The sequence below is a fragment of the Triturus cristatus genome, chromosome 2_2 (genome assembly GCF_964204655.1).
Source record: "Triturus cristatus chromosome 2_2, aTriCri1.1, whole genome shotgun sequence".
Taxonomy (NCBI): domain Eukaryota; kingdom Metazoa; phylum Chordata; class Amphibia; order Caudata; family Salamandridae; genus Triturus; species Triturus cristatus.
The window spans coordinates 149,983,303-150,003,698 of record NC_140582.1 but is presented as its reverse complement, the minus strand read 5'-3'; the positions used below and the strand labels follow the sequence as shown (position 1 = coordinate 150,003,698).

Sequence of the window (20,396 nt, the reverse complement as noted above, 5' to 3'; positions counted from 1 at the left end):
CCGGGGGTCCTTTGTGTTGCTGCCATCGCTTGTGGGTGTCCTCTTTCTTTCTCCCCCCCGCCGCTTCTACATCTACGGCCGAGAGTGGGGGGAGACTACAGACCCCAGACTCCCCAGCGCGCCCTGACATCATCAACGCGCCCGGAGGCGCACAAAAGCCAGCGAACCATTCGGGGGAGCGGGAAACAGTGATCTAGACGCCGCCTACCTGTCCTGGGATCTCCGTTGTCGCCCTGTGCTGCCGGGGGTCCTTTGTGTTGCTGCCATCGCTTGTGGGTGTCCTCTTGCTTTCTCCCCCCCCGCCGCTTCTACATCTACGGCCGAGAGTGGGGGGAGACTACAGACCCCAGACTCCCCAGCGCGCCCTGACGTCATCAACACGCCCAGAGGCGCACAAAAGCCAGCGAACCTTTCCGCGTCGCGGGACGCGCGCGGGCGGCGCCGGGCTAAGCCCGGGCAAAGGGCGGGCCCTCTACGGCCCTCATCGGCAGGAGGAGGCAGGGGCTGGGCCAGAAAACGATATACGAGCCATTTCTATCATCACTACTGAAGTAAGGCGAGCCTATACAAGACTTAATTTATAGTTGTATTTACGTTTGTTTGAAATATACGTTACATTATTATAAGCTATGCCTAAAAAACTTGGTGGAGCCCAACAAAACAAGATTAATAATTATCTTGTTCAGACTGTACAGAAAATTAATATGCAAAGGAGGGAGTCCTTGGGGTTGAGCCAATCCCCTGATCTGCTTTGTCTGTCCCCACCTACATTTGATATTACTCTGACAGATGAAACCATTACGCAAAATGCTGATAGTGCAACCACGTTTGTTGATATCTTGTCCCAAATTATACCTGGTTCTCCGGATAAGGTAACCCCGGCCTATGAGGGTTTGCCCGCTGAGGGCAATACAGATATCTACAGTGAAAATGATTTTGCTCAAGATACACAGTCTCAGGCCTCTGCTCTTGACCAATCTCCTCTAGGTCATGTAGCCAGACATAAGCAACATTGTACAAAGGTTCCCCCTAAGCGGGGTGGTCTACGCTCAGGGACAAAGCGGAAGAAGGCTATCACCCCAAAACGCATACAAGTGACTCATGCTGAGGATCACCCTACTTGCCTTCTTGAAGAAGCTCTTCTTGATAAAATTGCAGATCTTATCGAGACTAAAATCAGCATTATTGTTAAACCTCTCTTATCTAAGATTGACAAACTGCAAGCTGAGGTTAAGAAGCTGGGTGCTTCTCAAAATACAGTTGCAAGTGGCATCGAAAACATAACTACGTTAGTTACTGGTTTGGGCAATAATTCTAGGGGAGTTGTCACCGGAAGTGCTTTGGGGGTTGGAGAAGGAAGTGAATTACTTAGGGAGAACTTATTGCCATCAACCTTGTCTGCTATCAGTGATGGCCCTGTACTACCTTGTCCCCCAATAAACCCAACCCCTCCGGCTAAAATTCCCCCAGCGCAAACACAAGCACAAGCCCAAACTTTTACTACGGATCCCCTGCAATTCATAGTTGAAGCCACTCCCGTGGTTTTAGTGCTCGCAAATGTCCCCCCGCTGGAAAGAGGCATGGCGGAAAGCTCTAATTCATTGTGTAGCAAAGCCCTACATTGGCTAACTAGTAATATGCGGTTAGCTCCCGGGGGTCAGCATCATCTCGCAAATGCAATCAGATCAGCAACTAGGGTTCCCTGGCTGGGAAATCGGCCAAAAAAACTTAAAGGTGACTGTGTGGCTGTGAGCTTTTCAAATCAACACGTTCTTCCTAACATCCTTGCAAATATTCTTCCTCCCCAACGAAGACAAGGTACTGTGGTCCCCCTTACTTTGAAATTCTTTTATGGGGAACAGCAGAATGTATCTATCCCAAGGACTCCTGCCCCAGGGTGGAACACTAATTGGGATTCGCATTCCAGATGGGGACAAGGCTCAAGGAATAACGCACCAGTTCATCGCCATCATCCTTTTATGCTTAACCCTGATACCCAGCCTCTGGAACTGTTTAACCGCTTTATGCCACTATCTTCTATGGATCAAAATGACTGACTTTTGCCAAGTCACAAAAATGACGTAGAGGGAACACATCTTGCTTTTGGTTCGTCAGCACAGTCCTTTGCAGGCGCCAGGATCTGCAAAATTATGAGTTGGAACATCGCTGGGCTTAGAACCAAATTCAAAGATAAGATCTGGTTGGACAAAATCAGGAACTATGATATTCTTGCTTTTCAGGAAACTTGGGTAACGCTAGATTGTTTGGCCTTAGATGGCTATGCTCATTTCTTTGTACCTGCAGACCCAAGTAAAGCAGGAAGAGCAAGGGGCGGGTTGGCTATATATATTTCACTTGACATCAAAGGTAAACCTAGGCATATTAAGTCTAAATCTAAAAACTGTTTAGTGGTTGAATTGACTTCACCAAATTGTAACCCTATTTTACTTGTCAACTTTTATAATTCCCCGACCAGTCAATTTTTAAACGAGCACTTGTTATCCCTTGAGGACCTCTTATCCACTTATATCGAAAATAGTTGTCACGGGTATGAGGTGATCCTCATGGGAGATTTTAATATTCATCCCTGCTTGGCGGGTTGTCAGAGGGAAGCTGAGAAATTTTCTTTGTATTCCTCCCGCCTCATTTTGAACACACACCTAGCGGAGAGGCTTTGGAATTGCTCTTGGCTACCCTCAATCTTTATGAATCATGTACCTGTTCAAATGATCTGAGGTTACCGACATATGTGGGTAACGATTCAGGCTCAATCATTGATTATATTTTTGTTACTTTAAGATTTCTACCTGAAATAGATGCTTACAAGGTAGAAACTTCTGTTTTTAGCGATCACAACCCTGTGATTTTAGATGTTTTAGCTCAAGGCGTCTTGGGAACTAGGAAGACGGACACATTGTGTGCGACAGGCTCAATCATTGATTATATTTTTGTTACTTTAAGATTTCTACCTGAAATAGATGCTTACAAGGTAGAAACTTCTGTTTTTAGCGATCACAACCCTGTGATTTTAGATGTTTTAGCTCAAGGCGTCTTGGGAACTAGGAAGACGGACACATTGTGTGCGACAGATCTTGTGCTAAGAGATCAAAATCGGAGGCTCAAATGGGAACAAGTTACCCCAATAACTTTCCTACAGGAAACTCTGGCCAAAGTCGCCGGTGAAATTGCTATCTGTCTAGATAATACAAACCCCAGTGTCACTATGGTCGAGGCCTTTAGTGTTATTTGCCACAAAGTCAACTTAGACCTGACTGTAAAGGCAAAACTTAATAAAATAAAAGGCCCTAAATGGTTTGACACAAACTGTTCTAGGGCCCATTCAACCCTTCTTAAGGCCCTAAAACTTAAACCTAGAGACAGAGCGCTGATAGCGCTACTGAGGAAACAGTATAATCTAGCTATTAGGAAGAGGAAATCTGAGATAAAAGACGAGGCCTGGAATGATTTATTACTGCCCGAGACACAGAAAGATAGCGCTAAATTTTGGGCAGTTATAAATCACCCATATTTTGTGGGATTAGATAATCAGAGAGCTGATTGTATTATTCCAGATGAACAGTGGGTGACACATTTTAGTAACATCTATAGTTATACTCACACCACTATAGAACGTGAAACTCCTCTCCTAAAATCGCTAACTCACATTTCACCTTTTACTCAGGAAGAGGTGAAACAAGCAATTAAAGACACACTCTGTAAAAAGGCACCGGGGCCAGATGGGGTCCCTGCAGACTTTTTTAAGAACGCCCCTGAACTTAGCTCAAAAATGTTAACTAATATTTTTAATGCTACAAGGGAATTTATTTTCCCCTCTAGCTGGGCAAATTCGACCATTGTGCCAATCTTCAAGAAAGGACAAAGGACAGACCCGGCCTGTTATAGGCCAATCTCTCTTATTGACTCGAGCGTTAAAATCTTAGGGAGAGTCCTCTTAGGTAGATTGACCTTGATTTTAGAAAGCAAGGGTATTTTATCTAATGCACAATACGGCTTTAGAGCCAATAGAAGAACTTTAGACCAGTGCCTAAACCTAGAATTAATTCTAAATAAATATGTAATCGCCAAGGGGGGTTCATTGTACATGGCCTTTATGGACCTCTCCTCAGCTTTTGACCTGGTCAATAGGTCGAAGCTGTGGGGGATCCTTTTGGCTGTGGGACTTGACCCCCCTTTGGTTGAATACCTAGCTGAGCTACACAAGGATCTTATGACCTCAGTTAGAGTCACTAGGGAAGGAAGATGCACTTGTCATTTTAGGTCAGAGAGGGGGGTTAGGCAAGGGTGTATACTCGCCCCCCTCCTCTTCACTCTATACATAAATGACCTTGAGGCAGTAATGTCAAAATCCCATAGTGACATCCCGCGTGCAGGTGAGACAAAGATACCCGTCCTCCTGTACGCGGACGATGCTGTTCTTTTAGCACGCTCCGGAGTTGCGTTGAACAAACTTCTTACCTCCTTTGGAGTTTTCATGTCATCTCTGGACATGAAAATTAACACAGAAAAATCACATATAATGATTGCTAGATCCGCAGGTAGGAAAAGAAAGTCGCCAACATTTTATTGCGCAGGGAAGGAGGTTAAGAGAGTCCCCTCTTTTCCATACCTAGGCGTGACCTTTGATGAAAGGGCACCTGGGGCCCCCAGCTTTTGGTTAAAAGCAGCGCTGTTGCTAGAGCGGCCGCAGGGCTGCTAGGTTTTGCTAAAAAACTGGGCGCCCGCCCCATGGAAAGTATCATCAAAGTTTATAAAGCAAAATGCTTGTCAGTCGCCCACTATGGCTCTGCTATCTGGGGATATACTAGCTCTGCTAAAATACAGAACGTAGAAAAGAAATTTTTGAGATCTCTGCTTTCTGTTCCCCAATCAACTCCGATCTTTTCACTGCATACAGAGTTAGGTTTGGGCTACATATCTGACACCCTAAAATTAGCTCCAGTGATTGGCTGGTTAAAAACTTGGCTCAACCAGGAGCTTACTCTAAATCATATCATTTTAAAAGATTGTTTAGCCTTGGATAGAGCCCTTAACATTCCATGGGTAAGACATGTGAAAATCCAGCTCACTCTAGCAGGTCGTCCGGAGCTTTTCTCATCTCCAGATGGAATAACCCATGAAGACTTAAAATCAGTCAAAAACACTCTGTCAAACTTATATGCTCTGGAGAGGGAAGAAACAGAGCTGAAAAAAATCATGGTAAGGAAACACTGTATGCTTTCCTCTGCCCCAGGAATGGAACCATACCTTTTGTCGGTTACAAACCCTTACCACCGTTTTCTCCTATCAAGATTTCGCTTTGACTTAATTCACTTTATTCTGGGTGATTTCAGAACCTGGGCTAGACCCGATGATGCTGAACCATGTGACTGCGATCATTTTTCAACGCAGGACACAATGCACTTTATTATGTTTTGCGGTCCTTATATTGAGATTAGAAAAAGATATTTGTTCCCTATTTTACGTAATCAGGGCTTCATTCAGGTAAAACCAGCCCTGCTGTTTTTGCAACTTCTTCCTAACACAAAAGTAGCTTTTTCAGTAGCTAGTTTTCTAGTCGCAGGAGCACGTTTAAACAAGCATCGTACAAGGCACAGGCACTTTATCTCTGAAAAATGAATTCTCTCTTTACTCATTCACTTAAATGAGCTTGTAATTTAATAAACCCTTCTTTTTATCTTTTTTAAATATTTATGCATATTTTATTGTAAAATTTAGTGTTTTTTTATAATGATTGTTTGTAAAAATTTGTGATCTGATGAAATGGTGACATGTACTTTTGCTCGTTCTTTTATGATTTTTAATAATCGAATAAAGATAATTGACTGACTGACTGATTGGCTAGAATCTTAGCGTAGAGTTTAGAGTCTGAGTTAATTAGGGAGATAGGGAGATATGATGCTGGATTCTCAGGGGGTTTATTCTTTTTTGCAAAAATTATTAAGTCTGCTTCCTTCCAGGAATCTGGAGACTTACCGGTTCTTTGTATACCAGTAAATAAATCATGCAAAAGAGGAACAATCAGTGGGCCTAGAATCTTGTAAATTTCTAGAGGAATTTTATCCGGGCCTGCTGCATTCCCTGGAGCCAGCCCAGCAAGAGCTTGTTGTAGCTCAGCAATACTAAACTCCTTCTCCAGATCCGCCTTAGTTATCTCATCTAATATCCCCAATTGTGTGGTATTTCCGATGAAGTCGGTCAAAGCATTCATAACTTCGATGGCACTCTGGGGGATATCATCCATATACAATCCCTGGTAGTACTGGCGAAACCCTTCAATTATTTCATCGGGATCTGTATAATTACTGCCATTTATATTAATAGATGCTATTGAATTATACGAAGCCTTCTGGTGAGTACGTAGCGCTAGTTGTTTGCCAACTCTCTCACCATTCTCATATACACTATTACGATGTGTCTTAAATACCTCTGCCGAACGTTTTGTTAGCCAAATATTTAACTCAGTTTTTAGGATTAGTATTTGATAAAGAATATGGGTTCCATCCTCACCTTGAGTAACTGCTATAATATACTCTTCTTCAGCTTTTACAAAATCTTTAATTAATTGTAAATTCCTGGCCTCCTGCTGTTTCTTTGCCCTAGCCACATAGCTGATCGTTTCCCCTCTTAAAGCTGCCTTAAAACAATCCCATACTACCCCCTAGAAGCACTATACTGATTCATATCGAAGAATTCCTCTGCCCATTTTCTAATAAACATTATATATTCTTCATCAACAAGAAGCTTTCTATCAAGGTTTCAGTGGCGTTATAGTTAGGAATTGGCATTTGAAAAACCTTAGAAATTCACTGAAGAAACCATAGGTTTCAGGGGCGTTATAGTTAGCTGGACATTTCCCTCGTACAAAACCCTAGAAATTCCCCCGTTATAGTTAGTTCAGCTAACTATAACTCGCGCCCCCGCAATGCACTGCTGATGATGTCACATATTACATCACTCATTACATGGTTAGTGACATCACCTATCGTTTTTTCAGTGAATTTCTAAGGTTTTTTTAAAGACCAATTCCTAACTATAACGCCACTGAAACCTTGGGTTTTTTCAGTGAATATATATATATATATAAAACTTCTTTTGTATAGTCGGAATAGTGCCCGGCACTTCAATCTTACTGGTCCCCACCAGTATGGTAATTGTAATACATGAATAATATCACTGGCAAGCAATAAACAATAGTTTCTTTAGGGGAAAAGGCTCTGCTTGTTGCACCCCGCTACAGAAAACTCAAAGCTGCGGGCAAAGCTTTTGGCTATCTTGCTCCAAAATATTGGAACTCATTACCTATTCAACTACGTAAGTGCACCTATCTCCTACACTTTAAGAAACTCCTAAAGACAGAACTTTTCTGTAACTGATCACTCTGACCCTGCTTTTCCCACGCAGAGATACCCCTTCGGTGGCGATCCCGGCCCTTTACAAATTCCATCATCATCATCATCATTCTTGTATTATTTCCTTCAATAATTCTTTATTTTTTTGATGAATCAGCTATACAGCAATCCAGCCAACACGTGTTTTGCACTCACTAGCTCTTCTTCAGGGCTCCCAGATTGCTTATTGTGTTCCAATAAAATGAATCCTGGCAATTTGATTAATTTTCAATCACTCAAGTGTCACCATAGTGTCAATTCCACAATTTTCCATTATATTCTAAGCGCATTTCTCATATGCATCTTTTGCACAAACCATGTTTTTCTAATAAAGTGTAACCTGTGTTAAATCTTTCAATATTATTTCCAAAAGTCCTGATGGTATGGTAACTGATGAATCCCCCTGATATGGGACACGCTGCTTGCTCACAGCCCGCTTGTCTTTACGTCCGGTTGCACTCACAAATATAACACGGAGTCGCAGGAGCATACTAGGTGCTACACCAGGCTTCCCTCTTGATGAACTAAGGAGAAAAACTTTCCAACTCATGCTTTTTGCCCACTTGTCTTTATCTGTTCATGTCCACATTTTCACACTGTAGAGTTGTGTTCTCTTCCGTAATTTGGGACGCCAAGGTTAGCCTGCCTGTGACCACTTCCGGGTCTAAAGATGAGCTGCTTTAAGTATGTGCACATAGTTTATAGGTGAGGATTTGGGGTGAATCACTAAATATAGGGTCCACACATCACAGAAGAATGTAGAGGCACTATCCTTGTCTACTAAATATAGACAATGATAACATAGGGCAAACATTATACTCATAAACCTGATCTGACAGCTAACAATAGACTCTAAGAGTAATACCCATTGTGTGTTCGCATTCTTAACAGCAACACTGATTGTCATGAATGTCACTGAGCACAGAGTGAAAAGTGCATGGCAATAATGCTTTCAACATGAGAATCAGAGTGTGCAGTGCATCGTGTGTTATGCCCAGCATGGAATAACATCAAAATGTGAAATATCTCTTTTATTATCTCCTGGTTTTACAGAACTGACATGCCAGGGAATTACTAGTCCCTAAAAATCAATTGGTATCCACAATACGGTATCAGTATGTTGCATGAGTGATTGGATGGTTTGTTTGGTTTATATGTTTGTAAACCCACAGCAATGAGCCAGAGAAATTTCATAACTTCTAACATTCTGGGACCCAGAAAGTCCTGATGAAAGTTGGATGACCTGATTGGTGAATAAAACAAGAAGAAACATGTTGACCTGGGGACGTGGAAGCCACTAAGCTAGCCATACACATCCTGCCCTAGTTTTTAATGAGCCAAAGGAGCTCTATCAGTAAATTGAAGCACTTTGGGCATCACCCGGAGGCATTTTTAACTTCCTTTTTCTGATCGCTAGTATGAACTATTGGGGATATTGTGAGGCAGGGTCTATTTTTATCATATAGTACCCCAGCCCCGTTCTGCCCACATCTGAAGTATGAAACCCTTGCATAGGCCCTGCCTGCGTGATTTGTAGGCCTTTGGTAAATTGACCAGAGTTCTGCAACCATTTTTCTGAACAGCAGGCTCTAAGCCTGTCTGACTAAAAATCACATCCAGCTTCTCTCTGCGAGGCCTCCTGTCCAAACTATAGAGCCCCACTCTACCCGTGTGTGCAGAGTTGCCTGGCTCTCTCTATCCTGTTGAAATATAGCCCACCACATCCTGGGTACATCTGGCTATGAGAACAGAGAAGTTCCCACCACAAGGGCATCAGACCAGGGTGATGGATGTCGCAACCAAGACTTTGCTATATATTTTATTCCTTACATTACATATTTTTTGCTTGCCCTATGCAATTTACGACGAGCGCTTGGCCTGAGAATATAATCTTTCCCCTAGTCTATGTTACGCATTTAGTAGGATAGACACAACACTTCTGATAAATGTGCGAACCATTGTGTAATTGACGTAGGCAGGACTGGCGTGAGAAGACGTTGCTGTAGGCACTTCTCACTGTCTTCAAGGGTATAAAAGGACACCTCACAGACTTCTTGGTGGATTACCCCCCATCTGTTGTAGATGGCAGGCGGGTGTGGGTGCTCCCCAAGATATATATTATAGTATATATTCTTTTCTGCTATATAAATGCCATATCTGCTATGTTATTTGCCCTGCTGTTTTAACTGTTGTTTTCTCCTTTTTAAACTCTAAATGCTTATATTGCAATTGTAAGGCTGGCTTCTTTTAGGTTTAAACGTGAATATTCTCAGCATTTTAGATCCAATGTATTTTGCATTCAGAGAACATTGTCCTTGATTTAAATCATGTTTTTCATATTGCATTTATAGATGTGCCTTTGAGGTTTGTATTCAGCACACCCTCTTAACGATTTCAATGCTTCCATGTGAAAGAGCCTTCTGACTCGTGTGACTCTCTGTGAATGCGAGGTCACTATATTTTGTATTTTAAATGCCTATTTCTTGAAGCTGCGTCTTCTAAATAAATCTGTTAAACCTTTTGGCTTGGTTTCCGTGGCTCACATATTTGTTTCCTTCATTTTCGTGTGAGCGTTCCTGCGCACCCCCCCCTCAAGTTAAGGTGCCCCTTGCCCCCTAAATCGCTCCCTCGAACATTCAGTGATGGTGCCCCATGCCCCCTAAAACTTTCCCGGTAACAATTGAGCCCACCCAGTATCTACTAATATACGGGTGTAGACTTGATGATGAAGCATGCCACATTGAAATTTGTGGATGAGAGTGCACAAAAAACAGGAGTTCTTTCTCTAATTACAGGATAATTTGTAAGTACAGGAGATGGCCTCCTGTTTTCATTTAGTCTAAATCTAGATAACAATTTCTTGCCTCTAGAGAGGAATACAAAATTAAGATGAAGTAAGGGCACCGTTGCAGCAGAACTACTCATGCTAAAGGTCAGTACGGGAATGGAGGACTTTTCCACTGAGAAATTTGTAAGATTTCAAGTGAAGCCTGTAATGAAGACAGAAGACTCGCAAAGGTAAGTTCAGAGAGAGGCTTTATTCAGCAACCCTATCCATCATAGAGAGAGGTCAACTGCCAAACCCAGAACACTACAAATACTAGGTTCCACGCTAGAATGTGTAATATGGAACTAGGCCACATCACAGGGCCTTCCTGTATAGTATAAACCAACCTAATTCCCACAGATTCCACTCAACTGCGTTACCCTTCATAAACCTCCAGCAGACTGAAATCATCTCACTCAGCCAAAAAATGTACATATACACAAGACTCACATCGACCACAGGAATTAGTCCCTTTAAACATTTGATGCTGTACAAAATTGGATTTAAATTACTTACCATCTGTTTGAACTTCTCTTTTATTCCATCTGGCATTTTCACAGGCAATAGACTGCTGTATGTTAGTGACAATCTGTTTATTAAGCTACTAATTTTGAATTCCATTGCTAAAGCTATATAATTTCATGTTATATTGTGATTCATTATTTTGGACAGTCATTATTTATTCCATTATTTGTTTGACATCTGATGCTTCCTTCTCTTTGCACTCATCACTTTAGAAGGGAAGAGTTGTACCTGGCATGCTACAGAAATGTTACTCTGATGGCAAGGCCCAGGGACTACCCTTCTCTGGGAAATGTCACTGTATTGTGGCCCTTTCCCAGTTTGTGAAGCATATGTCCGTGAAGTGGTAAAGCTGAGATCAGATTTGAAATGTCCTAGTTTCATGGCACAAATATGGCTTCTAAACCATATCTTGTTCTGTTGCCTGCTTTTTCCAGTGTCTTGTTAGTTGTCCTGACAATTTTTAATAGCACTTATTACCTGTATTTAGCTTTGTTTTCAACTGCAATTACTGCTTTAGGGCTTAAGACTACTTCATTCCATTTAGATAACAGAGCAATTCATTCTATAAACTTGTCTCTCAAAAGTGGAAGTAGTGAGCAATCAAAGTATAATCCAGGGAGTGGCGAAAACACTGGAAGTCAAATACAGCATGGCATAGCAATCAACTCAAGACACTCGATAGCCAACTGAGTTAGATCTTTGATAATTACATGATTTAGAGGAGAAGGGTATGGAATAAAACCACAAAAATGTGCTCCTTGCTTTTGGTCCACCCCGGCCCAACAAATGGCTCATGGTGTCTCTGCACATGCACGGAGGTAATAAGAAATTGGCCAGCCTTCATAAGGATACCTGAAGCAAAATATTCATTTATGGGGAATAATCAATTTATTAATTGCCAAACATTCAGTATTAATTTGTATTTGATAATTGTGTTACTTATTTCAAAACAATGGTAAATGTCTTACATAGTAGTAGTTTTTCCTGCTCCATTATGTCCAAGAAATGATGTTATCTGCCCTTCATAGAAGTTTAGGCTGAGCCCATCCACTGCCAATTTTTTACCGGTCTTGTAAATCTTCACTAAGTTCTTGATGGACACTCCTTGGGCCAAGTGAGTTGGTTCAGCTTCAAAAATGTCTTTCCAAAAGAACAAAAACATGTATTCATGTTAGTTTAAAGGATCACATTATTCATTGTATATTTCAAATATAGTGTAAAACCACAGACAGAGCGCGAGACCCCATGAATGATGGAGAAAACTGTGCATGTGCAATGTGTCAGATGTCTGCACTTGACCCACCAGAGAAATATTGTTTGTGTAGTTAAGAGTGCTGATGCATTGGAGTGCTGTTGGGGATGGTTGGCATTAAACAGCAGCATTTATCTTTCTAGTAGAATTCTGTACATCTGAGCTCCAAAACCAATGGCATGCCATGCCTCACACTTATAGCACAGAGCCTCTGACACAGCAAAAGAACAATTTCGGAAAATGGATTCTGACTCATTTAACCTTCACGAGTTTTTGCTGTTGGAATACCTGGTTTTTTACCTTTACTGTGAGTAAATCTTACTAACAAAGTCTCTCTCACTCACTATAAACTCCATTAAAATGAATTGTATGTGCCAGCAGCCAGTGTTTACTTTCCAAAGAAGCTGCACAACTGGATCAAGTGTCTCTAGGTTGGCTGCAGATGAACATGTGTGCATAGCCAAGGGCACATGTATGAGTAATGAGTGAGTACGGCTACCATCAAGCTTAGTGCAGCATCTGCACACAGGTAGCCGTATGCAGAAGGGACGCTTCATAAATTGGTGCTGACCTAGTGTAAGCCTAATACTGTGAGTGGGCATTCATAGTGTAAGTCGGAGGTGTTAAACTGAAAAAGGTGTGTGCTAACTGCATTGTACCTTATGCACAAAAGTACAGTTTAGCCATAGTTAGGCCTGGAGAATCAGATGACACCCCAATCATATGGAAAACATGGATCGCAAGTGCAGATTTAATTTCACTTTTGTCATAGCTGCACTCTTTCTGGCACTTCAAGAATTATCATATTTCTCAGACTCAGCTCCAAATTAGATTATTGGCTCTTGTCCTTCCTACTCGCCTGGCTCCCCACACAATAGGCCAATGATTAGGCCTGTTTCTAGAACAGGAAAGAGTGGATATGGAATCTGCATGCGGTAATTTGTTTTTACATTGCACCAGTCTTAAGAAAACTCCTCCCAAGGAGAAGAAATGGGAGAAGGCCAGGCCTCTGAAGCCAATTGCAGGTGAGGCTTCCCTATGAATTTATGAAGGGAAGGCACCAGCCAGCTGTGGTAATAACTAGTATGGTTTAAAACTGTCAGAGAGGTCTTTTAACAGACCCCTTCAAGTCACCATCTTGGAATACCAACAAATGCTGTGGAAGAGGGATGGGACTGTGTGGAATGATGATTTATCATTCTAAAATTGGGCAAAGGAGCCTACCTTCAGGAAATGTCACTGCCACTTAATAGGGAGGCATAGAATAAGAGAGAGAAAGAGAGAAAAAGAAAGAGACAGACAGAGATTGGATTGAGCAGGAGCATGACACATATCAGACACCTCTTTGGAGTGCTGGAGGACCCTAAACTTTGACTGGATGAGACTCTATGAATGTATTTCTCTGGGGGCCTGGTATGCTCTAAGGGACAGTAGAAGGATGGACTTGCTGGGGACCCTGGAGGAGATGTATACCCACTGCCATTACAGGAAACCCCAGGCAGAGAAGCTCAAGCACTGGACAAGGAATAGGGGGCAAAGAAGAAACACAGATCTTAGAATCTATAGGAAATATTAGTAGCTAAGAGGTCAAAATGGATAGAGGCAAACACCAGGACCACACCTAGCTCAACATCACCTAAATCATCCAAACTGGGCCAAAGAAAACAGGGAAAGAAGTGTGGTCCTGAATGCAAGTGGGACACAAATAGTGTTCTCCTCCCAACATTCCAGGAACTCCCCACGTAGGGCAAAGCCCATGGTGAGAAGATTGCTATAGGGGCATGCATGCCTTCTCATCCAAATTTTTAATCTCCTTGGGTGCCCCCATACCCTGAGTATAAAGACCAAAGAATGACAAAAAGAATAAGCATTGTCAAGTTCTCAGGGATCAAAGGAAGAATATGGAGTTTCCCTGCACTCCTTAAGAGTCCACTCCCTTGGAGACCAGGCCTCCAGTGATCACTGCAGTATGCCCTACCTGATACCCGTAACCATGTTTACGGCACGAAGGAAATATGGTGCGCTTCTGACCTTGCCCGCTGCTCTGGTGCCGTTTAGCAGCCTAGTGCCAATGCAGGCACCCTCACACCATGGTGCAACACTGCCTGTGTTGAAGGCAAGATTGTTTTTGTGAAGGAAGGGGCACCTTCCTGCACATAAACAATTCAAAGAGGTGTTTCCTCTTTCTATGTGTGCTGCAAAATGCAGCACACATAAAAAAGGAAAAACGAGGAGAAATAAACATATTTCTCCTTGTTAGGCCTCACCTAGCAAGATGTATATTTTTACAGTGTTCCCAGGCTTACCAGGTTTGGCCAATCCTACAATGCATCAGCGCCGGGACACTCCTGGGAGTAGCTGTGCCATATAACATAATATAACATCAAAAAACATGGGGTTGTGCATATGATCACCACCCGCAATGCCCATGGAATGCTTCCTTGTGCAGAGTAATGCAACACTGCAATTTGTGCTGCATTGCATTACTTCATACTTATGAAGCAATTCAAAGCCAAGTAAAGTGGCTTTTCATGGCATCATATATATAACTTGGAGCTTTGACTCGTGCATGTACCATGTTGCATGGTGCAAGCATGACACAAGGCCCTCCTAAGTATGCCCCTAAAACTCATGTGGAGGGTCATGCTTACAGAACACAGACCAGAATTGGTTCCTGGGTGCCACTTCAGACCCTAAGACTGTCAAGCAACTTTATGTGAAGATTGTGCTGTAAAATGCACTAAGATCTCACAAAATTTACATTTTCTTTTGAAGGAAAATCCTTTAAGTCTTCTCTTGCAAGAAGTCAGGATTTGTCACTTAGGTGATTTCCTTAACTCACCTGTTAAGAGCAATCCAATACTTTTGCCTATCACCAACCTGGGTTTGCCACAAACACCCACATGCCAGTTCAGAAGGGGTCTTGTTTAAACCCTATTTGCATACATAAGTTTGCCATGCTCATAGCAATTCATACGTTAATAAGTAGTTGAAAGTCAGCCGTAGCAATACACAGACACATCTTTGTTGGACCCAAAGCTCTTTGTGTATCTAAATGCAACTTAGGTATAAAAATTATTGCATTTGAGAGAGCAAAATCTCTTTCTGTAATCCCATGAATGAGGAATAATGGGATTTTGCCTGAGGAAATGTGATTTACAGGTGCAAAAGGAGAATGCAAACAAAACCACAACGACCTCTACAATTGAAAACTTGATGACTGCCTTTGTGCCATAAACACATGGATTACGAATAACCATTTAACGCTCAATACCGCAAGGTCAAAGACTATGACATGTGGATAATGGAGAAACTATCAGCCTGCCATCATATTATATAAATAAATTGAAGCCCCTTCAACAACATCAAGAACAGTTCGAGAGCTAGGAATAATCATGGATTCAGAACTATCCTAGATACTGCTAGCTAAAAACAAAACAGAGTGCCTTCCACATAATGAAACTACCATGCCTCAGTCATCTTCCCATACCTTGCATGCCAACATAAACCGTAACTCTTGCCTTAAAACATACCAAAACGTCGTCATGATTGAGTAAATTGAGTGCATTCCATCACCACTTTTGGCATGATGCAGAACTGTCCCTCAATGGCTGTTTGCACCCGAATTGAGAATATGATAATAAGACAACATTCCATCTGGAATGAATAACTTGGAAGGTTCTTGGGACTTTAGAAAAGAGCTCTGTTTTATATCATTATCATTTCTGAAATACCATCTGTAGAGGACTTATGTTTTGTCAGGTTTATGTTCAAATAGCTATATGAAACATATGTTGGTTATTCAGATTTGTTTTATTTCAAGTATAGTAGAAAATTTTAACAAAGTCGCTTTTGGTTGTAATTAAGATTTTATGCACATAGAGGGCATTATTCATCGTTAGTTCATCGTTGGAACAAAATAATACAGGTATCATCTATAAGTGTATTTCTTTCATGTTTACTTTTGGGATTGGGTTTTTCCTGTCACGTGACAGGAAGGGTTTCACCTGTGTTGAGCACTGCTAATCGGTTAACCTGTGGCGATCTCACTTTGGGTACAAACTCCATGGTTCCGCTAACTGGCCCTTGGGATTCACTTTTTGTCCTGTGTACAAGTGGCATCATGTCCAGCCCTCGGGGTCTCTCTCAACAGGTTCAACAACAGGTGCAGTTATTCATCTTCCACAGGTCCAGATCTGTTCTGAAGAAGATCTCAAGGGTTTGTCACCTTTATGCCTGGCTAATAGGGAAAAAGTTCCCAGGAGCAAACCTTCCAATTGTGACATCACTTTCTGGGTGTTTAGCCCTAAACAATCCTGCAGTATACTGCTCTGACAATATCTAACATGGGAAAACCTTTCTTCCCTGTGTAGAGCTCTCAGCACACCTCTGAAGTGTTTCTATAAACAGATGAAACTTTACCCATGCAATACAATTCTGAAGCAGGTTTTCCTGCACAGGGATTGGTGAAATCATGCCTACCTGGACATTGGTAGGGGCAGGCAGAGTAGTCCCATGGTGTGGCATTCGTTGGAAAGCTTTTAGTTTTACTACCGCAATGTTTTGAGTGGTGGTTGGTAAAAAAAAAACTGTTCATGTGTCCACCCACTCTAAATTAAAGAACAATAATAATATTAATCTTAATATTAAACATAATTATAATATTAAAATACTAAAACCGCTTTGAATATATACATGGGATAGCTGTTTGCAAATGGATGTTAGGCTCTTCCTATATGAGCACACAGCAGTGTAAACTCGGGGCCTCATTTACAGTTTGTTAGGGATGCTCCATCACAAACATAGCGGGTGGTCTGTCCACCACATTACAAGTGCATTACTGCCTAAGGCACCAGTGAAACAGGGAATAGGAAATCTGTTATGTTTTGATAAAGTATCCCATCTGTCCAAACTCTAAATAAAGCCATATATCATAGGACTTTTTCACATTTAACATTACTTTGTGATTTTGTTACCAGTATTAATGTTTTCTGATTCAGAGGGCACTGCATCTACTTCATTTCTTTTTCTAGGTCCACACCAGTATGACACAGTAAAGGGGTAGTACCAGGGCTTTGGAATTCCATATTGACCTGTTAAAAGAAAAGATGATATGAGTTTTTGTGGATAGTACAACTGTGACACAACGTAGAAAACTATACATTTATTTGTAGAATCGTTTCAAATAGTCAAACGGCTGCGATTCAAGCCATTCCTTCATAGGCGAAGTTTGACAATGTGACAACAGGGATAATTCAGGGAAGTGTTTCTTAAGATTATCAATATATAAACTTGGATAAAGTGTACACTTTTCAAACTTGAAAAATAATTCAGTTCTGGAATTAAATTTAGCAATTTGCTACATCTACCTACCTGCTACCTGTGGCCCATCACATTAGTTGATAATTGTAAAATTAAGGCCTAATGTTTTATCTTCTCCTTTCCATTTGCTCTCAAATGAGGTGTTCTCCTCAATCTTCAGGTATTTTAGTTTCCGTGGCAAAACCTCCATTATGGTACAATTAACCTGAATGACGAACTGGGCCCTGTTTGTAGACAACCCCATTATATATTATATTTGTAGTGATATTTTGATTATGCCTGGTAAAAGATCGTGTGAATGCAATATTGGGTGGCAGGGTCCGCTAAGCAGCTATATCTGTCCTGCTGTCTCACTGTCTTGACTCTGCACTGTCAGAGCTCTTTAAATAATATTTAATAGAATTGTGGGATAGAAATCTGTATGTTAGATAGAGAAGTCACCTGAGATAGCCAAGCATCACAAAGCTGAGAAAGGAGTCATTGAACCTTGCTACTAACATTTTTCATTTTCTATCTTTAGCACTTGAAAATCAGTAGAAAACAATATTTTCACAGAATAACAAACAAACGGAATTTGCTCATCCTCCGAACTTGGTGTTCCTAGCTTCATGGATAGTCTAAAGACCTGATCCTACCCTTGTTGGACTCAAGATAGATTACAGACATTGAGGAACATATATCCGGACACCATTAAGAAAACAGAAGGGCCATTTGCAAGTTGCGGGACACCTTATAGTGCCTTGCAAAGACCTAAAATAGCCTGAAGAATCAAAGACTTATTGGAATTCGTGGAAAAAAAGAAGAGCATGATAGTTGTTCTGTACAACCCAACTAGATTCTGAAAGAACTAGGGGCCTGATTTAGATCCTGGCAGACAGGTAAAGCCTTCACAATGGTGAAGGATATCCAATCCACCGAAATATAAATCTCATTATATCCTATGGGATTTATATTTCGGCAGACAGGATATCTGTCACCGTTGTGATGGAGTAACCCATCCTCCACTAACTAAATCAGGCCCGGAGTTAACACCAGATCGGTTTGGAGGGTCCTTTGAGATGACCACCAGAAGACCGCTTTTGCAGCACAGAGCTGTTGCCTGAACACTCTAGCCAAGCAATTATATAAAATTGGCTAGACATTGGCGTTCACCTTGTTGGTGTAGCTACAAGTAATGTGTCTGGAATTTGCCATCTTTCTGCAGTTTATCAAATGTCCATGAAAGGACATAGTAGAAAAACACTGCAACTTTTTAATGAGAAAGCATCTTTATTTTTCTCCATTAGTGCCAGCCTGTGCTAAAATCATGTTCAACTTTACAAAGATAATTCACTCTGACAATCAGAGACCATTTTATCAGTCTTCAGACCATCCAAGAGATATACACTGACTGGAAGGTTCTGCACTCTCAAGAGCCAACTGTGGTAAATCACTGAATATGCAGGCCCAGATTTACTATCAGTTCATACAACACAGCACAGCAAGGCAAGTGTCTGCACTGTGTTGTGTGAACGGGAGAGAGCTGAATTATGTGATATTTAAAAACATATGGCACTGTTCAATTCTCTCCCTGCACTGGTGCACTTGCAGAATTGTATTTCTTCACTTTTCATGCATGCCTTTTTAGTAGTATCCAATTTATACACTTTACCATCGTATTTTGTTGGTGCCAGTTTCAATTGGGTGATTTCGGAGAAACTGATATTCGATGGTGCCTAACCCACCTACGGAATTACCTCTTCCATAGGGAGAAGACGCTTCTAATGGATGATTTAAGCACTTCTTTCACTCCTAAAGATAAAAGCAGGTTCTTTTTTCATGTAATGGAAATACAACATGATTTTTTATAGCAGTTTTTCACAATACTTCTGACAGAGGTATTCCTTTGTGTTTGGCTTGTAGTATCACACAGTGAGACAAGGGTACTTTAAAGATGATCGAGGCCTCCTTCGCATTGCAACCTGCTCTGTAAAATGGTGTAGAAACTCCGACAAAGCATGGTAAGTGTAGCAAAGTGGGTTATTTGTTGGAAAAGCTATAAGTACTTCTCAGGGAATAAGTCCACAACCTTTCATCTAGAAGTATCCAAGTATACCATTGTAGCACTTGACTCTCTCAGGGAAGTGAGACAGAGTAGTCCTAAGCCTACTCAGGAGAGGTGTACAGGCTAGTACCACAGTCTGCAGGCAAGCACAAGGAGAGGGGCACTAAGTTCATCTGGTTCTGGCCAATCTCCCCCTAAGGAAAAAGTTTGTCTCTGTTTTCTTTGGCCCTTTTGTGCTATTTTGCACACTTTGTGCCAAGTGTTGTTCCTGATAGCCTGCTCTAGCCACCAGGAGGGTCAATTTGGAGCCTACTTATCCCTAACCTTCATGTTTGTATGGGAATTGCTTTTCAGCACTGCTCTCCCTCAAATGAGGTAGAATTCAGGACCTGTCCTCTATCCGGCACTTGGTGTTCCCCTCAGTCAGGGGTTCACATGCAGAAGCATCCTGCAGCCCTCAAGGTGGAATACTCTCCATGCCTGCACTCTTCAGGCCCCACAGCCTCATTTGACCACTTGTAGAGCACCCACATGGGCAAAAGACAGAGCAGCCCTCTGATGATGGACACCCACTATGCAGGTCTGGTCATAAAAAAAGTATGGTGAGAACCCTTTTCTTGCAGCCACCCCCTCCCTAAGCAGGTCCATAACTCTACTGTGCTGCAGGAGAGTTTAGGCGGTCCAGGGCCACTGGCCTTGGAGAGATAAACCACAGTATCCCAATCAGCACAAGACCAGGCTGCCCTAGCTCCTCAGACAATGATCTGGACTTCTTCAGGGTCCTGGAAAATCCATCTTCTCTCTTCCCTTCTCCCTTGTGCAGGCATCTTTACGCTGAGACGGAAAGTTCAAGAAGATAGGCAACTCAGGCCAATCCTAGGATGAGTCCTCATCACTCCATCTCTGTCCGAACCCTCCGGCTTAGCTTTTCAGACATTCAAAGATCGTGACTGGAATTGGTCTGTTGAAAGACCTCTCTAAGAGCCTAATACCACATCCTGTAATTGTCAAAGCTAC

The 20,396-nt window shown here is 41.8% G+C and overlaps 1 protein-coding gene across 4 annotated transcripts in view; it reads right to left on the bottom strand.

Annotated features, from left to right (window-relative positions):
• The window catches only part of LOC146861982 (phospholipid-transporting ATPase ABCA1-like), a 3,104,259-nt gene that overhangs the window by 1,528,752 nt on the left and 1,555,111 nt on the right, over positions 1-20,396 (bottom strand). For all 4 annotated transcript variants that reach the window (XM_085641135.1, XM_085641137.1, XM_085641136.1 and 1 more), the window contains exons 18-19: positions 16,990-17,106; positions 11,730-11,901 (exon numbers count right to left, since the gene is read on the bottom strand). In XM_085641135.1, coding sequence (XP_085497261.1) covers positions 11,730-11,901; positions 16,990-17,106 — 289 coding nt within the window. The remainder of the gene's footprint in view (positions 1-11,729; positions 11,902-16,989; positions 17,107-20,396) is intronic.